Source organism: Cimex lectularius, unplaced genomic scaffold (assembly GCF_000648675.2).
Source record: "Cimex lectularius strain Harlan isolate CLEC.00 unplaced genomic scaffold, Clec_2.1 scaffold120, whole genome shotgun sequence".
Classification (NCBI taxonomy): domain Eukaryota; kingdom Metazoa; phylum Arthropoda; class Insecta; order Hemiptera; family Cimicidae; genus Cimex; species Cimex lectularius.
This window is the reverse complement of record NW_019392719.1, coordinates 674,888-699,302: the sequence shown is the minus strand read 5'-3', so window position 1 is coordinate 699,302 and position 24,415 is coordinate 674,888. Positions and strand designations below refer to the sequence as shown.

At 36.0% G+C, this 24,415-nt stretch overlaps 4 protein-coding genes across 5 annotated transcripts in view; 2 read left to right on the top strand and 2 right to left on the bottom strand.

Moving 5' to 3' along the window:
• Positions 1-757: 757 nt before the first annotated feature.
• LOC106672714 lies at positions 758-2,172 on the bottom strand. The gene is made up of 5 exons (XM_014404352.2): positions 1,987-2,172; positions 1,595-1,804; positions 1,369-1,528; positions 1,071-1,304; positions 758-1,009 (listed from the first exon to the last, which is right to left on the bottom strand). Exons 2-5 carry the CDS (start codon positions 1,750-1,752, stop codon positions 824-826), a joined length of 738 nt encoding a protein of 245 aa, XP_014259838.1. The 5' UTR covers positions 1,753-1,804; positions 1,987-2,172; the 3' UTR covers positions 758-823.
• Positions 2,173-4,878: 2,706 nt separating this feature from the next.
• On the top strand, positions 4,879-8,788 carry LOC106672719 (39S ribosomal protein L37, mitochondrial). Of its 2 annotated transcripts, XM_014404366.2 has the most exons (6): positions 4,879-5,284; positions 7,488-7,694; positions 7,770-7,889; positions 7,958-8,265; positions 8,322-8,512; positions 8,570-8,788. In XM_014404366.2, the coding sequence occupies exons 1-6, from the start codon at positions 5,112-5,114 to the stop codon at positions 8,735-8,737; spliced, it is 1,167 nt and encodes a 388-aa protein (XP_014259852.1). In that variant the 5' UTR covers positions 4,879-5,111; the 3' UTR covers positions 8,738-8,788. The 2 variants fall into 2 exon arrangements, with proteins under 2 accessions (XP_014259852.1, XP_014259851.1); XM_014404365.2 differs by having other exon boundaries at positions 4,880-5,284; positions 8,322-8,788.
• A 1,109-nt stretch (positions 8,789-9,897) lies between these two features.
• The window catches only part of LOC106672716, a 56,387-nt gene continuing 41,869 nt past the window's right edge, over positions 9,898-24,415 (bottom strand). The window contains exons 3-7 of the mRNA XM_014404358.2: positions 11,599-11,741; positions 11,140-11,329; positions 10,776-11,085; positions 10,578-10,708; positions 9,898-10,460 (exon numbers count right to left, since the gene is read on the bottom strand). Coding sequence (XP_014259844.1) covers positions 10,165-10,460; positions 10,578-10,708; positions 10,776-11,085; positions 11,140-11,329; positions 11,599-11,741 — 1,070 coding nt within the window. The 3' untranslated portion in view covers positions 9,898-10,164. The remainder of the gene's footprint in view (positions 10,461-10,577; positions 10,709-10,775; positions 11,086-11,139; positions 11,330-11,598; positions 11,742-24,415) is intronic.
• On the top strand, positions 13,049-16,104 carry LOC106672717 (vacuolar-sorting protein SNF8). The gene is made up of 3 exons (XM_014404360.2): positions 13,049-13,484; positions 15,554-15,838; positions 15,903-16,104. The coding sequence occupies exons 1-3, from the start codon at positions 13,133-13,135 to the stop codon at positions 15,998-16,000; spliced, it is 735 nt and encodes a 244-aa protein (XP_014259846.1). The 5' UTR covers positions 13,049-13,132; the 3' UTR covers positions 16,001-16,104.

Below are 24,415 nucleotides of genomic sequence, written 5' to 3'. Positions count from 1 at the left end.
GTATTTGTTAAATGTAAACAATGTTTGTAAATCCAGGCCCTGAAGATGATCTCAATAAAGATCGAAACGTTGGCACAATAAAGAAAATGTTTTTCTGAAACCTACATCACACCACACCACATCTCACGATTTCTGAATAATTATCGATTAACGGTCACTAATCACCACACATTTAAGACAAAAATTAATAGGGGAGCTGTTGATATGACGAGGGGATAGGCAATCTGTACAGATGGGTTTATTGGAAATTAATAAGGACTGGGATTTGTTAGGGCTTAAAAGAATGCCGTTATTAGTTGACCATTGGTTGAGAGAATGAAGACCACAGTTGAGCAGAGAGTTAGCTTCAGAGATGTTGCTTGTGGGACATTGAATGTAAAGCTGAGTGCCATCGGCATAAAGTTGAAATTGGGAGAAATTAAGAACTAATTGATGATCATCTAGAAACATGGAAAAGAGTAAAGGCCCAAGAATAGAGCCTTGGGGAGTACACCAGCTGACATTGAGAGAGAAGAGGGGATAGCTTTAACTCTCTTAACAGAGTTCTGTCAGACAGATTGGAGGAAATGAGGTTAGTAGCAGTAGAAGAAAAAAACAAAAAGATGCATCAATTTCCAAATAAACAAATTATGATTTACATTGGAATTGGAAAAATCTAGTAGATTATATTATATTATACAGGCAGATGCCCAAATGGCAATGTACATTTTGCAATAAACATCGCTATAATAACTATAGCTAAAGGTGAATATAATTCTTTGAGACAGCAACAAAATTTTAATAAATAAATCCAAAGGTTCTATACATTTGAGTAATATTTGCTTTATTCCACAACACTGACGTCTTCTGATTTTATAAGGCAAGTTCGTAAATAAAGCGCCCTTTGTGTTTCTTGAAGGAGTTCCGGTTCCAGGTGAGAAACAAGCCTTGTTTTCATCCAGTGGTTTAGGGCGTTTACTGTATTCGACAAGTGGATGGACGGTATTTCAACAATCAGATATAAATGAACCTAGTTGATGAATTTGTTTAGTTAATAACCCTAAGATTTTTGTTTAAATGTATGAAAATACCTCTTTTTCAGGAAAGAAAAGCTCTTTTGACATAAAAATAAGAAGAGCAGCTGAATGAGGGTGAATCATTTCAAACTCAGTTATAATCAGATGACTGTTGGTGGCAATCTTCTCCTTGATCACTTCGTAAAATCTCCAAGGTGAAGTTATGTTTGCAAAAGCCGAACCCTTCATAAGGAGTCTGTCTGTGGCCGACCATGGCAATGACATTTTGTTTTTTGAAGTCAGCGTGATCTTTAAAAAACCTCTAATGCTTAAAAAAAAAAAGATCAAAATTATTCAGCAGAGCAAAACTAACCTGAACAAGCCTTTTTGCCAGTGTTATAGCGGTTGATTTTGCCTCTGAGGGTGCCAGAAAGACGAGAAGAAGAGGTTCAGGTGGTTTTTTACACAATGATTTTATTGTTTGCTCTTTTATTTTTGTTAACGTAGCTAAACTCTGATTTGTGAAGACTTCACTGAAAAATTGTGATTTTTTTAAATTGAAAATTCATAACATTGTGGATTTTTCCTCAGATGCTTACGATATATGGTTTTCAAAGAGTGTCTCAAACAATTTAGTCGGTTTGAGTGAAGCCCTCTTTGATTTTGCTCTGTACCACCATTTTGATATAAAACATGTTATAGCATAGGCGGAGTAAAAAGCAGGCAGTAAAAGTACATAAAGCGAGAGGGATTTCATGTTGAATTCAAATAAATACACTCTTCAATTATAAACTTGTTTTTTTATTCATCTAAACAAAAGTTATATTAACGACAGTCGTAATGCAGTCTGAAATAAAGCTTTTTTATATAACTTTAATACAAGGTTTATAAAAACCTGCTATATTTGTACAAAATATAAACATCATTTTTGGCATTATTTGTCAAACACAAAAAAACAAAAACAACTGATTTTGTTGTTTAAAAATCTTACCTGGTCTCTTCTTGAAATTCTTCGTTAAATAGCTTACATGTATCAGCGGGAAAGTTTATTCGGTAAACTTAAATTTGGATGTGCAACATTACATGTTGTGTGATATTATAAAATACAAAAAATAGTCATAATCAAAATTCATTTAAAAAAAACTACAGATGTAAAGTTTCATATTTGTATGTTTTTTGTTTTCTGAATTTCCTTTTTATAGTGAACGCTCGTACAATTTTTTTTTCTTTTTTTTATAAAAGAAACTCCAAACAATATAAACTTTTGTAAATGTACAAATGAAAATTTATAAAAAATTGAGCTTGAGGCGAACTAGCATTGTTCGTTATCAGTACATTTCAATTTGATTATAAAAAATGTAGAATGTAGCAATGGCAGAAAATAAATAAGAAATGCTTTAAACATAACAGAGTAGTCCAATCTTTGTTAGCAATTTGAGCATTTTATTAAGCATATAGAACTCAAAAAGTTACAATGCTAAATCCAACTAGTTGATTCACCAAAACAAGATATTTGCTACTGTCAGCTAGTCACAAAGGTTTACCAGTTGTTATATTCTAGGTAGTATTTTAATGGGCAAACACCTGTGACTTTTTATTTGTGATATTTAACCATTATAATTTTTGAACTACTGAACCAATAAATAATAATAATAATAATATAATCTCATCCATTTCAACCTAGAATGATTGGATAGCTTTAAAATTGTGAGATACTCTCAAGAGCTTAGGCCATTTCTGATCATTATCGTTGATGTTCGTTATCTAGTTCTGTCACACTTGCCTTTACTCTATAATATTCTTTTGGATTAGGGTCGTGGCCATTGACTGATTAGTTATTTATTTACAGATCGAAATCCACTATAAAAAAGACATTTTACAATAACAAAAAATATAAATAATATATGTAAAAATACAAATAATATATATAAAAAGAATAAGGTTTTTAGATAATTAGGTTACCACACCCTTAATCCATAGGACGATGATATTCATATAACTTTCCACAGATGTATAAAAGACACACTGACAGAATAACAAAGACCCACCACTGATGATAGTCAGAAACCTCTCAATAATATTACAAAATCACTAAATTTTATAGTGCATGGCCGCGCGTAGGAATGCCACTCAATTTAAAAATTGTCCTTGAGCATGACAATCAGTATCTGGGTTCCCTGTTCCAATTTTTGGGGGAATCGGGGTTGTTTCATTGTATATATAGTACTGACATATGTATTGAATTCCTAGAGTGTGTTGAGAATGAATGTATTTATTGGCGTAAATGTGTAGTGTGACTAGGCTGGTGGAATATTGAATACCCCATCAACCCTCAATTATGTTAGTTATATATTATACTATGGTATATAACTATGGGGATAAACAGGAAAAGATAAGCTAAATTGTTGAAAAATTATCCCCTTCTATATAATCCTGAAAGGATAATCTGGCCGAACCATAACCAACGTTTTTCCCTTCGTCGGCTCTTTTCACCTCAAAAAAGCCGACCTTATACAAAAATGTCTTTCTATATCAACTTCCTTCCCCATCCATTCAAAATCCAACGTATATAAACATAAAACAGCAATATCTCACTGGCACTCTCAACACGACACGCAAGAATGGCACAATTACACAGAAAACAAACAATTTGAGTGAGTTCAATTACTTTGAATGAATCTAAAATTTCTAGCATTGTATAAATTCATTTTTTCTTTTTGTTTTCCACATCCTACATGTATTTTTTAAATGTAAACAATGTTTGTAAATCCCAGGCCCTGAAGATGATCTCAATCGTGAGATGCGGTCTGGTGTGATGTAGGTTTCAGAAAAACATTCTCTTTATCGTGTCAACGTTTCGATCTTTATTGAGATCATCTTCAGGGCCTGGGATTTACACACATTGTTTAAATTTAACAAATTCATGTAGGATGTGGAAAAAAGCGAATTTATACAATGCAAAAATATTTTTTATATTATCAAAGTATTTCTACTCACTCAAAGTGTTTGTTTTCTGTGTAATTGTGCCATTCTTGCGTGTCGTGTTGAGAATGCCAGTGAGATATTGCTGTTTTATGTTTATATACGTTGGATTTTGAAGGAGTGAGGAAGGAAGTCTGTATAGAAAGACATTTTTGTGTAAGGATTCGGCTTCTTTGAAGAGCCGACGAAGGGAAAAAAACATTAGTAATGGTTCGGCCAGATTATCCTTTCAGGATTATATAGAAGGGGTTAAATAGGAAAAGGAAAGCTAAATTGTTGAAAAATTAGACTATGTGAAAAATGTTTGATGTGTGGAATGTGATGAATGTTTTATATGTTATAATATGTGTTTTGTGTGATGTAATGATATATGTATGTTATCGATAACACACAATTACACAGAAATCAAACACTTTGAGTATGATGTATGTTATCTATATTGAATTTGATTAATGATATTGGAGTAGCTGCGACTGAGTTTACATGTTTCTGTTCTGTAATTGATGCTGTGTTTATCTCTGTTGATGTAAACCATTTCTAAGAAATTACGTTTATGTTTGTTTTGTTCTGTATGTAATATTTTTGGATTTTTGAAGTCTAAACATTTCTAAGAAATTACGTTTATGTTTGTTTTGTTCTGTATGTAATATTTTTGGATTTTTGAAGTCAAAATTGTATTGGTGTTCAAAATGGTGGGTAACGAGTGCTGTAGGATTTTGCTTGGGTTTTTTGCAATCGTAGATATGTTGCTTTACTCCCTTGTCCAGATATTGGGATGTAAGATCTATGTAAGTTGCCGGCAGTTTAAACAGTTGATCTCGTAGATTACGTCAGATTTATTTGTTATTAGTGTGGGATCTTTAATTTTGGAAAAAAATGCTTGAATTGTTAAAAATTGTAGTTTGAATAATGAGAATAATAAAAAGTGTTTAAATCTTTAATCTAACACAGCTCTTTCATCACAAAACAGCACAGATATCGGTTAACTTCAAAAAGATCATTGTTGATCAGGCTGAATCGATCCAACGGCCGATACATCGCACGCATGTGTATCTTTTGAGAGAGGTTTCTTCAGCTTTTTTTTTTTAAACATCTTATTTACCTCGTCTTTGAAATTTTGAAGAACGCGATAAAATGCGGCGCGGTACCGTTCTTCTCCAGCAGCACGCAGGGTGGATGTTCCGGGAACACTGGAGAGTCCAGAAGAAACGAACGGTCGCGCCGACCGGAGCTCTCAAAGTTCTGCGAGAGAAGGGCATCGAGTACGAAGACCCTCTCGACGTCGTCAGTGAACCAAAGGAAAACAAGTAGGTATATTCTTTGTGTCAAAGGCATTGCAACACTTCGACATCAAGTAATAAAATTTCCAACAGTATTCCACAGTCAACACCTTGAATTCAGCACTGTAACCATATGACAACTATTTCTGCATCCTCAGTTCAAATTGGATTGATGGCATTATGACTGTCAGGTTTTGACTGTTAAATATTCCTGCACCTTTTTGTATCATCTCCGCTGTACCAACGGAAGATCCTTGACGGAAGGCCCATTCCTTTTAGATCAAACTTGTTGTGTATTCAACCTAAGCATTAATCATTCTTCTATAACATTATATGTTCATAAACTACTGACATTTGTGTGGTGGTTAGTGATCGTTTGTCAATGATTATTCAGAAATCGTGAGATGCGATCTGGTGTGATCTTTATTGAGATCATCTTCAAGGCCTGGGAACATTGTTTAAATTTAACAAAAACAAGTAGGATGTGGAAAAAGGTGAATTTATAGAATGCAAATAATATTTCTTTATATTCAATCAAAGTACTACTGACATTATTAATTTTTAAATAGCAACATTGCTGACAGGATCTGAATCCTTTTGCAAGATTCACATTACCATATGACAGGAAATTTAGATCAAAATGTTTTTTTTTCTATACATTCAAAGATGAAAAACCAAAAACTTGTATTTATTTGTTTATTTTCCATAATATATGTTAGAAGTATTAATCGGGGGTATTATACTGTGCCTTTTAAAAGCTGTTGTAAAAGACGAAAGATTTATTCGTTATGAAGGTAGACCAGAATAAAGAAGAGGCTCTAGCCACTTAGATGGTTCCAAATCCGACAACGGTGTGGACGCAGCTTTTCATATCCCAGCTAGTTCCTTCTCTTCAAACTTCATTGTCTCCATTTTCACCGCTGAAGCTCTAGCAATCTTAGAATCCCTAAAATATGCCCAATCAATTAATCCTCATAATCTAATTATCTTTTCTGACAGTCAAAGTGTCCTATCCGCCATTTCAACCACCCCTTAATATCCCATTTATTACGCCACCAATAGAGGCACCGTAGTGCACATAATTTGGGCTAAAGGTCACAGTAACAACAAATTTAATGATGAAACAGACAGGCTGGCCACGGCTGCGGCCTCCACTGGCATTCCCTGTCTCTTATCTCCCATAGATATTTAGAGCTCACATAAACAGTTACTGCAGGCTCCGTTGGCAAAATGAATACTTCGCCAGCACAAAAGAGAAATTTTATAAATTCATCCAACCTTTCCTACCTTCTCTTGGTTCCGATCTTACAATAGTCCTCGCCATTCCCTCACCTCTATAATTCGGCTTCGCCTAAACCACAATTGTCTTCCCTCCCACCTATATAAAATAAATATCCTAGACACACCACACTTTTCCTGCGACCCCTCATGCATAGCTGATTCCAACCATATTCTACTAGCCTGTCCCAATACCTCCATCAACCGAGAGACCCTCTACAACTCTCTAATTTCAAACAATATTCCTACCTCCATATCCGTTATACTCTCTTTTACCCGCAATCCCAAAATAATTTCCTCTCTCTCTCTAAGCTTCTATCCCAAAATAATATAGTAATATAATACAACAAAAGTAAACATTTCAAACTTGAAGTTTAGAGATTTGGCCAATATGCTAGACCATAAGGCAAAAAAAAAAAAAAGCTGTTGTATCCCTCGTTCTGTGCTTATAGCATACCGGTGAGACCTAGTCAAGGAACTTGATTAGTAGGCCCGATTTCAGTGGTTGAATTTCTTTTACGGATACATTGTATATCCTAAAACACTTCCTCCTGCGGGCAAGTGTAGTACCACGGTTTGTTAGAAGGTGTGTTGGTTTCCTCTGCTTCTTTGCAGAATCTGCATTTGCTGTTTCGGGTTATACCATTCTTCTTCAGATGTCTATTTAGTTTTCTATATTATGGTTAAGCCCATTGTCACCGGCCCAGGAGCTAATTGAGTTTTAAGTTCTCCTGAATTCTCACAATTGCTGTTTCTAAGTCAGTAAGGAAAGGTAAATTTGGGAGTCGTCTGCACAAAGATTATGGGAGTAATATTTTATGCAAGACATTGATGTAATTTACTAATCATTTGGAATTTTTGGTGGTATTGAGAAGGTCATCGTGGAGCAGATGATCGAAGTCTCAAGAAGTAACCCATTGATTGGACCCTTTTTTTTTTTTTTTTTTTTTAGATTTGTTCTACCAAAAGGATACAGGATAGAGTTTCCTTCAGACGAGATAGAGCCTTACTTGTCATATAGCGACAAAAATCTACTCATCGGGGGATTGCAGCAAGCTCAAGTATTCTGCAATGCAGTCAAGCTGCCCCATGAATCACTGTCCGTATTCAAGACGCAGCCGACTGATCTCCTTCTAACACAAGACAAACTTGTTAAAAGGTAAATTAAAATCTATTTTATAATAATTTTTTATTAGTTTAAAATTATTATTCTAAATTGACTTGATTATTTTAGGTGTATAAGATCATCATTGCTGTTTGATGCTTATCAAGAAAAGCTACCAAAAAGGAAAGACCCTGAGAGGCCAGCTTGGAATTTTCCGAGAGATTATGGAATCACTGATTGCAGAAAAAAGTGAGTATTTATTTATTTATTTATTTTTTTAATTTCAAGGTAATTTATTTTTTTATTTTTTTTTTAAGCCTTCTCTTGGGAAATAGGCTTTTACAGCTGTGTGTTTCATTAAGCCCTCAGCTTTTGGACCACAGAAGGATTTTAAGCACATCAGAGTTTTCAGTGCCGTTTACCCGTGAGGGCGACAAAGTCGTGCTTAATCTCAGAGCAGATGCTTTGATCCTCAGCAAAACACCTTTGGAGCCGCCATCAGGTTCAGTTGATAGAGATGTTTTAGATGAAGCTTTAAAAGCAGGACTTCCTGATATTTATCCTTGTGTACAAACTGTATCATTAGTGAAGAGTAAACAATTATCAGCGTCAGAAAGTTTCTTTCGTAAGTATTACAAATAATTTTACTTGCCTTGTTTAATTTGTTTGTTTTGCATTTAGCCCTTAATGCAGGACAGGAGTTGAACATTCATACGGCTTTAGTTCATTACAATCCGACTGAAGTTAGCAATGTTTATGACATTGATCCCACCGAAGATCAGATAAATTCGAGGGTGCTTATGAAAGCGTATGCCTTCGCTGTAGCACAAGCTAGATACAAATATGGAGATGTTGAGGACCTTCCAGAGCCTGTGACAGTCCAGTGCATACAGACGGATTCGAAAGATTTTAATTTTCTTGTCTTTCAGCTCAACACGATTTCTTGCTATTCAAAGACAGAGAAGAGGAATTTTTTCTGGATCCATCCCAAAATGTCTTTATTTGAAACGTGCGATGTCATAAATGGAATTTATGTCCTCCAAGAGTACAACCCTTCAGTTTTTAAAATGTTATTTGCTTTTTATTATAATTCGTAAATAATGTTTCTTCATTATTAGTTGTTTTTTTTGTAAATAAAACTGTAACTTGTATATTTTAGTGCAATTACATTTGATTTGTTCTTCCCTATTATTATTTTTTTTAAAAAATCAACATCAGCAGTGTATATTTGTATGTGAAATTGTAACTTTGTGGGGGGGGGGTGACAAGGGATGAGCGGTTTTGGCAGCTGACTCATATTTGGCACACTAGCATTTGCAGAAGGGTGAATGATTTGTAAAAGGATAAAATTAATTTTCAAAACTGAATTAATTTGCAAAAAGGTGAATTAATTTTCAAAAGGTTGAAATCGATTTGCAAAGGTGTGAATTATTTTCCAAAGGTTGAAATCGATTTGCAAAGGTGTGAATTAATTTGCAAAAAGGTGAATTATTTTTCCAAAGATTAAAACCAAATTGCAAAAGTGTGAATTAATTTGCATGAAAAATTAATTAATTTGCAAAAAGGTGTATTAATTTGCAAAAGTGTGAATAAGTTTGTAAAAAGATTAATCAATTTTCCAAAGGTTGACATCGAATTGCAAAAGTGGGAATTAATTTGCACAAAAGATTAATTAATTTTCAAAACGGTGTATTAATTTGCAAAAGTGTGAATAAATTTGCATAAAGGTGAATTAATTTTCCAAAGGTTGACATCGAATTACGAAAGTGTGAATTAATTTTCACAAAAGATTAATTAATTTTCAAAAAGGTGTATTAATTTGCAAAAGTGTGAATAAATTTGTAAAAAGATTAATTAATTTTCAAAAGGTTGAAATCGATTTGCAAAAGTGTGAATAAATTTGCAAAAATGTGAATTAATTTTTCAAAGCTTGACATCGAATTGCAAAAGTGTAAATTAATATGCAAAAAGGTGGATTAATTAGCTAAAGGTGAAGAAATTTGCAAACAGATTAATTAATTTTCAAAAGGTTAAAACTGATTTGAAAATGTGAATTTAATTTTTAAAAAGCTGAAATTGAGTTGCAAAACCATGAATTTAATTTCCAAAAGGGGTAAATTTATTTGCGAAAAGGTGAATTTAATTTCCAAAAAGATGAATTTGAATGAATTAAATGAAATTTGAACACTTTATGTACATTCATATATAATAAATAAAAGTCAATTAAAAACAAATGTATTAATAAATTATTTACAAGATATAAATAGTAAATGGAAAATTAAAAACTAATACCAGGAGTAAAAATTGAGAGATCAGTCTTCTCTCCTGTGAAATTGTTTCCATAGGCATAAAATAAAGTACTATAAAGGATATCACATTTCCCAATATTGATAATAAAAGAAAAACGATGCCCTGACAAATTCTTTGAAGGAAGACGCCAAATTTTTGAGAGTAATTGTTTCTAATCACAGTAGATGAGTAAGTGGAGTCAGTCGAATTTTGGCTAGGGCGACAGTTGTCTCGCTTATGCCTCTGAAGCCGCTTGGCTGTCGAGCGTAATGCACATTTCACCTGAGGCCAATCTATCCCTCATGACGGTGTTGTACGCACCTCCCATCGCTCTTTCAGATTCGGTAATTTCACCATCCCTCACAGTATTTTCAAAGTTGTCGAGGTCTGAAGGGCTGCATTCTCTACTCAGTATGGACTCACTGTCAGAATTTCTTTGCAGAGGGACAAACCACCATATGACAAGGCCTGATCCGACGAGTCCTGCTATTATGGCAACCGTTGTTATCACCACTTGCGCTTCATCTTCTTCTGTAACAAATAACAACAGATTAATTCTATTTTGTTTGAACTAAAACTTTAGTATTTAAACTTGGTTCAAAATTCATGAATTTTGTTAAATAAAAATAAAACATAATAAACTAAGACCTTTGAATTCTCTTGATTCGACTTGTTGAAGAGGAGAAGCGATGACTTCATTACTAGATACTTCAGAAATGTGGTTTTCTCCTTCTGTCTGCGGTTCGACAGATCCATGACTGGTATGAGGCAAGTTCAACCTGTAGATTTTATAAATAAAAAGACCATTAAATTAATTCAATAAATAAGGAGAAAACAAGACCTTACCCGGCTCTGACTGTTAGTGTTTCTGGATGAAATGTGCAAACAACGAGGAATCTCCTTGTACTGTGCGTCAGTATCGGAAGATTCTCCTGTACGAGGATGAATGTAGCGACAGCAGTTGAGTTTGTCTCTGACCCACATTCTGAATGGCTGATCCTCATGAGGTAAGATTCTTTAGGTGAAGACGGAATCCCTTCTAGACTGCACTCTTCTCCAAGTGCGCCTTCAACTGCGATCCGACCTGAAAAATGCGGCCCTGTCGACACCTCGACTTCACTTCTGTCTGGAAGGCACAAGACCGCACGTGCTGAAACTAATAGTACACGTTAGTTTTTAAAAAATCACAAAATTTTATAAAACCACTTACAGCCTTTTGTAGCGAGGAATATCGTTGAGTGAGAAAATTTATCAACAAGATATCTTGTCTTTCTTGTCTCAAGAGGTCGAACGCTAAACGAGTAATTTGTAGCCATGCGCAGTCCGTGAATGACCACTGCATACGACTTGAAACTGGTCGGTACACCCATTTCTTCTATAACGCCTGAGCTCTCGACAAGCTAAGGAAATATAGAATTTTTTAAAATTATTATTAGAGTCTCTAAAGCAAATCAAGGTACACAATAACTGAAATTTGACCTGGTTGTTACTAATCATTTTGGTCTGCATATCCTCACTGGGTTCACATTCAACAGACACACTGTAGATGGCCAAAAAATGTCTGACAGACCAATCCAGCAAGGATAGACTGACCAAAATGGTTGACAACTGCCATATTTTAGTCCAAAGAGAACAACACGGAGAAACATCCAAAGTTAACATTAACTACCTTTGTCTTGCAGCGGTTCGGTCCCCATGCTTGCAGTTCGCAGTAATGGACCTGGAAACCATAAACAGGAATTCCGTACCTTGGATACTCCCATCTGAGAGAGACATGTTTGTAGTCAGGAGAGCCACGCAAGCCAACAACTTCTGGAAAAAAAATCATGAGTGAATTCACAAAATTTCAAATCAAAATATTTTATGCTAATTTATTTGTAAGGATGTACAGATCGACCAGCAGTTCTCAAGTTTAGATCTACACCCAAACTAGTTCATTTGAGTAAATAGACAAAAATATAATTAAATTTCAAAGAGTGAATACATTGATTGACAAAATGCAGGCATAAAAAAGCTGTTAATGTCAATCTTAAATCATTTAAAAAATGTATTGGAAAGTAACTTATCAAACAACAATACTACAGATTTTTTAATTGCACAAATTTTTGGTAAGCTTAATTTAATAATTTTTTATAGTAAACTGCATTTTAAGCTGAATTTGAGCAAGACCGAGTAATGAAACCGAAACCAAATGACCAAGTTCTAAATATTTCACTTTTGTGCAATCATAAAGTTAGTTTAAAAAATAGCCATTAACCAATTTTACAATTTTTGGTGACAAATTGTACTTATTCACGAGGCTTGTGTTTTTCAGCTCAGAAATACATTCATTTACTGATGTGTTCATTTTGATGTTATTCTTTTACACACTAATGCTTAAATAGCTGCTTGGCTATCCGATCTAATGATAATTTTTTTGCCGCTTTAACCTATTTTAAGATTTTCTAGGCCAAAAGCATTGATGGCATGTATTGCTGCGTGAAAGACGGAAAGTGTGCTTTCCTAATGAATTTGATTGCTCATGTTTTGAGCTTGTACAAAAATTGTCTGATCCGGTTTTTTCGTTTGTTTTGGAGCTGTCTGTATACCATTGTTTCTGATGCTGATCTGAGTTCTTCCTCTCCTTTATAATCTGTTGAGACTTTATAGGATGTTGTAAAGAATGTTTTTGAGATATTTATAAGAATGGGGTCTGATTTTATTAATTATGGTTGTGTGCCTGAATTGTTTAGTTCCCATTTTTTTCCAGCTTTTCTTAGCTTCTCCTTGTTTAAATGTTTTCAATGGTTATCAGTTTTTAGTGCACTTGTGCAGTGAAGAGTAATCCAAGTATGGTCTGTTAAATAAAAATATCATGCTTCAGTATATGATCAACAACCTACAATTCAAATTTTTATTTACTTTATTTCATGTTTTTGAAATTTTTATAGGACCTTTTATGTGTAAAATGGTTAATTTTGGACGTCGTTTTTCTAGAAAATTGAGTAATTAATTTTTTATTGTATTTGTTTATTATGTTTAACTTTTTAAGTATGAAAATTCAATTTTGATTACTAGTAGTTTGATAGTAATTCAAACGGCACATTTTGGGGGAAAGGGGAAAAATTGTTTGTAATTCTGGGATTTTATAACAGTCGACGAGGTTCGGCCGTCGTTGACGTTTCCAGTCGGTGGCCGTCGAGTGTCGACCCGTAATCATCAGGATGAGGCGACGGGCCGGCGTCGGTGCCATCCACAAGCAGAAACTCGAACAGGAACGTTACAAGGACAAAGGGACGGAGCTGCAGGAACGCGAGCTCGACCAGATGACGAAACAGCTCGAAGTGTTCCGCGTCAACCTCGAAGAGTTCGCAGCAAATCACAAGAACGAAATCAAGAAGAACGCCACGTTCAGGCGTCAGTTCCAGGAGATGTGCGCCGCCATCGGTGTCGACCCGCTCGCCTCCAACAAAGGCTTCTGGTCAGTACTCAACATCGGTGACTTCTACTATGAGCTCAGCGTGCAGATCGTTGAAGTCTGCCTGGCCACATCGTCCAAGAATGGAGGACTCATTGGTAACCATTTATTCTGAAGGTTTAATTATCCTAGTGTTTCATGTATGCCTTGGTTTAGTGGTTCTACTGTGTCATGCCTCTAAAGGTGGGTTTCCACTCCTTGAAATCACTCGCGAAACTTTTCTCACCAATTCTGGGCTGGTCTGTCAGACAGGATTCAGCATTTTCAGTGCCTTAATTCTCGAAGACGCCTCCACATACTTTCTACCAGTCTGGAAATGTCTCTTTGTTGGAGGTTAGCCCATTCTTCACGAAGAGTCCTTTTGAGAGCGTGGAGTGTATCAGAAAGTTATGGACATGCTCTTATTCGTTTTTTGAGGTTATCCCATAAATGTTCGATGTGGTTCGAGTCTCGAGAACGGACTGGCCAGGCTAAGACTCTGATGTTAAGCTGTGGAAGGTATGTTTGTGCCATGGGAGCGACATGTGGATGGGCATTATTGTGCATTAGAATAGGATTATCACTGATTTCATTGAGGATAGGCAACGCATGATGTTCCAAAATTTCACCCACATGACGAGTGGCCGTCAAATACTCTCCATGAACAGCAATCAAATCTGTGCGACTTTTTATTGAAATTCCTGCCCACACCATCACTGAGCATTGTCGAAAAGGTCGGCTCTGGGAAAAATTACAGACGTCGTACCTTTCATTTCGCCTTCCCTACACTCTTTCTCGCCCATCTGGAGATTGTAGAGCAAATCTACATTCTACACTCAACTGTAAAAAGTATAGCAGACCAATAGTCCAAAGACCAATGAACAAATCGTGTTCTTGAACAAATGCGAGATGTGCAACTCTGTGTGTTCTGGACAATTCTCATCCTCTTTCGGGGTGAAAAGCCATCAATCCATACTGCTTTAATCTTCTTTGAGCAGTGTGTTCAGAAATTTGGACACCTTGAACTTCAAGCTGATCAATCGCTTGAAAAACAGTAAAGTGCCAGTTTCGCAAAATTCTCAAAAAACGTCAAAATCCTGTGGTTGTTACCATAGGGCATCCAGAACCGGGCCTTCTATGGTAGGACCCAGTTTTTCAAAAACGTCTAACGGCGCCTTATAGTGCTTCATAGGGAACTCCGATGGCAATAGCCGCATACCTGATGGAATCCAACATCAATAAGTGCCACACCACGCACAACATCCTCAGCACTAAGTGGCACTTTTAAGTTTAAAAATTAAATTAATAAAACAAAGATGAAAACTAAACAGTTTATTGCTTCAGAATTCAAATGAGACTAAATAAACATTTTCAATTCCATAAAAATTAAACATTGAAAAATCCTTTATCCTTGTTTTGGATTAAGGATTAAGTGTATTTACGTTTAATTGATATTCCCAATTAAAAATATAGAATAAACAAATATTTATTGATAAAAACTATGAGATAAATTAAGGGCAGAATTTTCTTTTATCGAGAAAATGAAAAAAAAAAATCAGTTGGGTGGAAGTTTTTGTCTGCCAGGGTATGACAATTTTTATAAACAGGAATAATATTATAGCATGAATTTGGCAAAAATATATGTCTAAATGTTACTAAAAAATAGTACTTTTTGACCAAAAACCTACTCACTACCAAATCACATTTATATTAATGGTCATGTCCAAAATATATTTATGTGGAATGAGTATATGAATATGTGTGAGTGTGTTTATGTGTGGTGTGGTAATAAAATTTTCAAAACAATAAAATTTGAAACCGTGCTCTGCATGTTCTCTTAATAATCCCACTTTAATATCCAATTTTATATTTTTCTTTGGTTAACATAAAACAAATGGTAAAATTTACGGTTGAGTTCAGAGGTGATGGACCTGTATTTTGATAACTTATTTTATGACACACTGAAGATGGTGGAATGCCAAAATAAGCCTGACAGACAACAATCCACTGACGGATAAGCGTATATATCAAATTTTAGATTCATCACCCCACAGACATCAGGTGGAAAATGCAATCAATATTGATCTGTTCAACAAATTGTATGAATTCCAAATGATTAGGACACGCCATTGCGGACCTCATGAAGAAGAAATGTCTTAAACTTTGTCAGTGTTTGAAATTTTTACAGGGTTGGATGAACTGCGCGAGAAGCTTCTCATTTCACGTGGAAGGGCGCAAGAAGTGACGAATGAGGACATCCTTTGCGCTGCCAAGAAGCTTAACATGTTTGGCAATGGTTTCAAGATCCTGCCCGTTGGTGGGGGGCGGTACGTCGTACAGTCTGTTCCCGGGGAGATGAGCATGGACCAGACGAGTGTTCTGTCCTCAGTGTCGAACAACGCAAACGTTTCGCTGTCATACCTTATCTCACAGCTCAACTGGACCAAGCCTAGAGCGGAAAAAGCTCTACAAGGTACAAATGCATAATTAACATTGATAAATTTTTATTGTTTACTTATTTTATTTTATAATTTTAGGCTTAGTGACAGAAGGCTTAGCATGGGTGGACACCCAAGACTCAAAAGAAACACTTTACTGGTTCCCAAGTTTCTTCACGGGATGCATCAACTCTTAAATTTTCTTAATAATTACACAACTAATTGTACATAGTTTATAATACCTATTTTTGTATATATTGTATATTTAAAAAGCGAAAAAAGTAAAATAGTTGCTTGAGTATTTTGAACCTATTTAGTCTACCATCTCTGCCCTACCACCACCCTTTTTCATGAATGATGTTGACATGACTCAAAATCGTCAATGATCCATTTGCGCTTGTAAAAGTATCCTAATGGAAACGACAATATATTGTGGTGCTATTGGAAAAATTAATGGAAATAAATACAATTTTTTGGGTACTATTTTATATTCCAAGTGATGGACATATATTAGTTTGATCACCTCATCCTGGTAAGCTTATTTTTATTGATTTTTTCTGTCAGATGCTAAAAACCTTCACTTTTAAAAATGTATAAAAGGAACATAACTGACAAAATAACACATGGACAAATCACTGGAAGTCTGACATACAAAACTAGCTAGACCAGAGTACTGCACCAGAGAAAATAGGCTAGAACACATTCCAGGAAGATAACCATTTTCTCTGAAGTCAGGTGGCACAGAAGACCTTGGCAAGCTTATGGAATTGTGTGGAAGCCCTGGCAAAAGTCAGTGACGTCATGACCTGACCCTGGCATGGGTCTCTGGGCATTTGGGACATAGATGCAATGAGAAAGTGAAGATGGCCAAAAAAGGAGCCAATATGAATTCTCTAGGCTAAGAACCATATATGGCCTAGCATCTTGCCACAAAAAGATTAATCCAAAAATGGATCATTAATCCTGGTGGAACAATAGACCAGGCATGAGCCATGCAAAGAGATTCATAGAAGGGCCATCTGCAAGACTTACAAAGGGAGGTTAGGTTTAGGGTTTTAGGTTAGGGGATGGTTTTCAAAATTATGAATTTTTTATTTTGACGGTATGGAATTTAAATAGATAAACGTGTCTCAGCATAGAAATACAATAAATTTATGGTAGAATGTAATACGAGGACGGGATAGTCAAAATTAAGATAAAGAAACATACTTTCTCTTTTTAGTAATAAGCAACCCAGAAAAGAACGAATACATGACAGAAAGGACAAAAAACACAGAAGAATGGAATAAAGAGCATTCGTGCAAATGAAAGAAGAAGAAAGGAAAGTCAGAAGCCTCGTTCTGTTTTTTTCCCCGCGTCATCTTTGAAAAACGTAGGAGTCGCTGAGCTTATTAGACGGACTCGGTTTAAATGTCGTCGGCGTGATAAACATACTGGAAAGTGTGAAAAAAAGGTGAAATCTGTTCTCAATAGTTGAACCACACTCTGTTCATGAGTGTAATTGGAAATGCGATGACCGTGAACTCTTCCTTCGCTCTACTTTTTCACGGTTTACACACAACTTCGTCCATTAACGTTGGACATACGACGCAGTTGCAACTTTTTTATTCATTTGTTAAAAAATGGATAAATAAGTAAAAAATTTAATTACTTGATAAAAAAGTTTGTGTAAGTACATATTTCTATGTGTCTCTGGAGCATGTAACTTAAAGTACTGTTCAAATTGCCTAATGTCAATATTAGTACTTTTTCCTAATAAAATATTTATTACCTTCTGTATAAAATAATGCATTTTGTAATTTTATGGATTTTATCGTACATATTTACAATACACTGCGTCTTGTGAGGAGTTAGCTAGTCACTGTTGTCTTCCCATCGGACGGGATTATAGAGATGATTATTAGACAAGGATTGGGGTGAGTGTAGAGTTTATCGTGAAACTTAGACAATTTGATGGGTATTAATTTACTTACAAAGAGTATTTCGAGGTCATTTTGTAGGGTGGTATTGGAGATTCTGAGGACTTTGGATTGTAAGGAGTAATGCTTGGATATTGGTAGGTTAAACGGTGCCTCATAGTTCAAAATGTTCAAATCGGTTTGACTAATATTTTGCAGACCGTTAGTTTGATGTTCGTCGTCATGTTTGATTTTCGTCCAATCGTTTATAAAGAAGTCCGAAGCGTTTGTTCAGTTTCTTTCTTATTTGTGTGTGTCGGTTCAGGTTTAGCGTAGGTTAACAGAGAGGCCAAGGTAGCGTACGGAGTCGGTTTTATGGATAGGAATGTTGTTGAGTACCCACCGTGTGAGGGGTTTTGGTACGGAGGGTAAATATAACATGGGAGCATTTGTTTTCTCCATTGGGTTATTCTATGGCCTGTGCCTGGAGCTTCTACAAGGCAATTGCTGGATCAGGATCGGAGGTAAGCACGGCTGTGTCGGCTGCAAAGGATGGAAAGAGAATAGAGGGTTGGGATGTCTGTGGTGAAGAGGAGGTTCAAATTGGTCCGAGCACACTACCCTATGAAACAGACCTATACGCGAAAGAAGCGGTAGCAGATAAATCCCTACCTATGGAATTCCGGGACGTACCTAGGTCCTTAATCATATCGGAAGCGAAAAAGAAGAGCCATGAATTATGGGATCAGCATGAACAGGAAGCAATACTAAAATTTTTTTTGGGAACATCAAAGCTCGCCAGGATTTAGTCTTCACCTACTCCTACAAACTTACCCCTGGTCTTAAGTGGGCAAGGGGAATGACACCTGTTGACACCACAATGCTGCGATGCTTGACTGCGATCTACAGGAGCAAATGAAGGCAAAGCTAATACGAAAGTTATTCAGAAATCGTGAGATGCGGTCTGGTGTGATGTAGGTTTCAGAAAAACATTTTCTTTATTGTGCCAACGTTTCGATCTTTATTGAGATCATCTTTACGGCCTGGGATTTACAAACATTGTTTACATTTAACAAATACATTTAGGATGTGGAAAAGTGAATTTATACAATACAAAACATATTTTTTATATTCAATCAAAGTAATTCTACTCACTCAAAGTGTTTGTCTTCTGTGTAATTGTGCCATTCTTGCGTGTCGTGTTGAGAGTGCTAGTGAGATTTTGCTGTTTTATGTTTATATAGGTTGACTTTGAAGGGGTGGGGAAGGAAGTCGGTATCCGATTTTATACCCAAGGATTCTAAGAAATTTAAATTGTACAGATTGAAGTTTGTGAATAGCAGAGGAAGGATTACAAATAGAACAGTACTCAACCACTGACCTTTATAGTGGTGTAAAGAGAGGTCAAGACGTAAGGGTTGAAATCAGGAATGATATAAGATGCTGAGCATGTATACGTTGGAGGGTTTAATATGGTCCATGTGACCTATAAATTTCAATTTGCGATTGAAAATAACGCCAAAATCATAATTAACGCATTTAGAGTAATACTGCTCTCATAAGAGGTACATAGGTAATTAATAGAGCAAGTGAAACTATGATCAATCCTAGTCCGATGAAAGCTCACGGAATAACATTTGTTTATAGATATAGAATGTTGTCTAGGAACCAGTGGTAGAGATCATCCAAATCGGACTGAAGTAAACAGTTGTCTATACAGGGTTGCTGTTCTCACCATAATTTTTGTATTGTGGCATTTTTGGGAAAAACCTCTATCCTCTCATCCGGAGTCAAAACTCTCTCTAAAAAATAGTTACGAACATTGCTTTTGGGAAAAACAGAATCTTAGAAATGGTGAATGGTGGAGTGAGTGCGGTGTTCAATCCTTTTTTAAAAAATATAGTTCCTACTCACAGTAAGTTGTTTTCCAGCGATCCGGATTTCGAGCCCTTAGCTCATTGTCAGGTTGTAGAAATCCTTCAATCCTTACTGTGAGGAGGAACTATCTTTTTAAAAAAAGGATTAAACAGAATCTTGTCCTATTTCTTCAACCAATGTATTTATTTATCATTGTTGTGCTGTTTACGCTTGATGTTGTTTCTCGATAGCAGTAAAAATGGGCACGAATTATCGGGCTTAATAATCGTACTGAAATTGCCAAAGTAAAACAAGCTCAAAAAAGAGAAGAATGGGGAATAGCAAAAAGTAGCTGCATTCGTTTGAATTCTCTTTTTAAAATCGTGCCATTTTTTTTCGATGTTCGTTTGTTCTCTTCGAGAAATTCGAAAACATCAAAGGATTGGACTGACATTTTTAACGCAACTACCTGCCAGTACTAACGAGCTAGTATCAAGTATCAACGTGTTTTGGTAACTTTGCAATCACGAAATTGCGATAGTGATGTTTATACGCGATAGGAACTAGAGAGTAGCGGCACTATCACGATAGCTACTCTCAGCTATCGTACTATCAGGCCGAGTTAAATAATGTGAGCGTCCTCTCATGACCGTACGATAGTAACTAACTCAAGATGGTTGGTTATACGGTGATAGTGCTAGCAATAGTCACACTTACGACAACAACTATCGTCTTGTAAACGGGGCTTAATTCATACAAAATTGATTGAAAAGAGAAGAGGGGTTGAATAATTTACAATAGAAGGACGGTCGTTGACAAAAATAAGGGTAGAGAAAGAAGAGCACATTGTGGCACGCCAGAGGAAACTTTTATAACTTGAGATTGATAACTGCCTAATATAAAATCACCTTTGCAATTTTCTGTTCGAAAAATTACCTCTATCTTAAATCAAATTGAATCAAGATTCTCTTAAAAACCAGGAAAAACGCTAAGTTCAAAAAATGAAATAAAAAAGGCGATGATCTTTGGGTCTGAAGGCTGATGATCTCTGTAGTTTTTTCGTTTAACTCTAAATCTTACTCCAGATAAAAACACCGTGAAAAGGTTTTAAAACTTTCACAAGCATAATCGAAACAAAGAAGATATATCATAAATATTAAGAGAAATATTAAACTAAGGGTAATTAGACATTGAGTATTTCAACGCTATTTTTATGACTCCTCGCTTCTTGAGCGCATAAAATAAAATTTATCTCACAAGTTTAATTTATTTCCTTCAAGGCTCATAAGCTTTTAATTAACACTTCATGCATTATAAACTTGTACGATTTAGCGTGTAGATTTTCTCTTTTTTTATAGCGATCGTGTCTACCCTCACTGGTTTTGCATAAAACTCTCTTTTCTTAATAATAATTCGGTGAACAATAAACATTGTTTATACAATGGAAATTCTGAAATATTTTTTACATTTCGACTGAGATATTCCAAAAATGCAATTCTTCCTTTTTTTAATTGACTTTAAGGTTGTAAAGTTTAAATTATTTTCATTTGGACGCAGCAACCACGAAAATTAGGTGGTATTGGCAATGGCAGTAGTACATGGTAGTAGGTGATAGAAGGCAGAATAAATTCCGGAATTTGTACGCCATTAATCGTCTCTAGACAAAAGAAAGACAGAGATTCAACACCGAAACATGAAACCGTGCTTTGTCATAGTGTTCAACGATGTTTGAGATCGGTAATTAACAATGCAGAACGTTTCTCTTCCACAAACGAATTCAGTTTGTCAGTATTTACAATCGGACACTAACTTCCCATCTCAACACCACCTTTTGAATTGTGGGTTGAGATGGGAAGTTAGTGTCCGAGTGGATCGAAGTGACGATAGCTCAAGTGGTAGAGTAGCGGCGAATCTAGCCTAAGGTCGTGGGTTCGAATCCCGCTCGTGACACTGACTTTTTTATCTCAACTAAAAACCTTAATTAATTGAAAGATATTAATTGGTCAAGCGGACCACGAAAACTAGTGAATTTAAAATAAGCATTTACAATTTTTCTTCAAATTGACCGTTTCGTTCCCATGGTCAAGGTTCTACCCTGCATCATCAAATGCACGTTATTGTCTTCATTGAATCATCTTTCTTAGACAGTTAATAGAGGGCAATTTGGCTTTCATGGTTTGCACTAAATTCCTACCGGACTGGATAATACAGCACTCACTTTCCACCTTGCGTGAAATCATCAAAGAAATGGACGTTTTATCTTCAGCGTTTTGAAATCCCTTCTTGTCCACAAAGGGTCGGATTAAACAAATTTTTTGTTAAAGGAAAACCATACTTGTTTCGACAATGGGAATGTTTTTAATGTAAACAAAGAAGTTCGTAAAATTCGTCATCCGTACCCTATGTATTTAACAGCGTTCTCTCAAAAATAAGAAACTACGAAATTAGAATGGAAAAAAGGGAATGAAGATAGTTGGAAGACGCTTAAATAACCTGCGATTCACTGAGGAAATTGATATTTTAGCCTCTTCAGAAAAAAAAAATGCTACAAAGTATGATAATAGAATTTTGGGAAAAAGCTTTGAAAATAGAACTAATAAGGAGATAAAAAGGAGAATGAATAAAGTATGGAAGTACGCTAAAAATAATAATTAAAAAAAATAATAAGTGCAAAAAATAATAGAAAAGTACTTGAAAGATGCGTGGTTTTATTATAGATGAACTTGGACCACAATAAAGTACTTCTGAAAAGAGATCACAAGCGCAGAGGTTGGGGCCACAAAGTCTGCTAAGTATCACGAGAAAATTTAAAAGTTCTACAACCCTCAGACTGGAAACTGGTGTAATGGATGTTACCGAGATAGCAAGAAAGATGAAATGGACCAGTGCATGATGATGATGAAAAAGGACTGGGATGTGAGGGTTTATGGCCCCAAAGTGCTTCAATCCTCTGGCTTATTCTACTTTCTATGTGCCTAAGTCCAGCCTCGTTGCTATAATTCCTACCTCCTGGTTTTCTTTGTATCCGGGCTATGTCTACCTTGAGCGGCTGCTGCTCATTGCATTGTCTACAAAGGGGATCCTCATTAAATATAATCTGTTGTGTAGATGGTTAGGGAGGGTTGAGGGAACACAAAACAATAATTAGAAATGAAAATAATGCGGGCAGTTACACGCTGGGGGAGTGATGTCCATCAGTTAAACATAGCGTTACTCCGGAGAAGACTGTAATGATGTTAGGAATGCTTAACATGCGGTCCCTCCCCGGTGATACGAATGAGTGGAGAAACCATCAAAGCCCCACGAGAGGCAAAGTACTTGGGGGTCTTCCTTATTAAATTTTAGCCCAAATGTGAGGAGTGAACCTTCAAGAAGCGGCAATAAAAACGATCAGCGGCGCCACGTAGGGGGTGTCATATAGATCACGAGTGATCTGCTATAAGGCATTGTGCGAGACTCTCCTACTGTACGCGGCTCCACCATGGGTGAGGAGTTTGAAGATGTCGGACTAGAGACATCTGGAGCGCGCTCAACGTGTTGCTCTCCTTGCTGTCACGAGGGCAAATAAAACCACTTTATGTCGCAACTGATTACGGACCATGGTTTTGGATTAAAAGACTCGCCTCTTTGTGAGTGCGGCAGCCATGAGGGCGTTGAACACGTGTTCTTAGGCTTTGGCAATTATGAGGATGTGCGAGTGACCTGGCTGTACGAAATTGAAGCACCAACTGCCAACTGGAGATTTATGAGAGGGTTGGGTGGAGTTTAGCCTTCTAACTGTAGAAGTGAATTTGTCAGTCTTGTGAGGGTTGTTTTCGCATTAGTTTACTGTGTCTAGCGTCCATAATCGTCCATAGAGATTACCCGTATCTCCTTTAGTTAAATATTATTCTTAAGTTAAATATTAAATTAATTGCAAACTTTTTTATGTTTTTTTTTGTATTTTCAAATGAATTAATAAAGGCTTTTCGTAGATTTGTATATTGAATGCTTCTCTAACACTCAATTTTAAACCGTGGTTTAGTTGGATTTCCTGAATAGTTCAAGGATATTACAAACACTTACTGCCACTGTCAAACCCCACGTAACTGCGGCTATCTATGCCGGAAATCCATCACCTATGATTTAGATACTTCTATAAAGTCACTTCAGAACATCTACCAAGAAAGTCCTAAAAAGAAAAACTCAAATCAAGTTAAGATCCACAGACCAGAAAGGTGTATTGTTGAATGGCCAACTTGTACATTCAAATTTTCCCCAGATAGCTTAGTTTTTAGTGTAACCAAACACGGTTATGTGTGGCAATTAATCAATTTAGGAAAAATCCTAAATTTTGAATTTTTAGTTCAGAATGAAATTGCCAAGGCATCGGTTACGCCCCGTTTTCTGTCCCGTTATTACTTCTGCCTCGAAATAATTCCCGATGATTGGAAAACACTGATTACCCAATTACCATTTCTTTTTGATTTCGGATGAGACGGAATTTTTTCGGCCTGCCTAGCCGGTAATGCAGGACCGATGTGGATTTCACACCGTCGCCTAGCCTACATCTCATAACTGTCTTAACCATGACAGCAACGGTCTTCCTCCGAATGAGAAACTGCGTTCAATCCCTCACGTACGATACGTCATTCATCGGACGCCCGTTTCCAGCACGTCGTTTCGTTATTTCCGAGTCAATTTCCCACTTGATTTGTCTCCTTGCTGTTCAGCAACCGTCACAACTTGACGTTAGACACGGTTAAGTTGTTGTTTCTTTCTTTTTTTGATTGTATCACTTTTTTATATTTATGTTAAGGATTGATCCATGAGCACAGACAACCGATAACAGAATGACGATAGTTCACGTGATGCCAG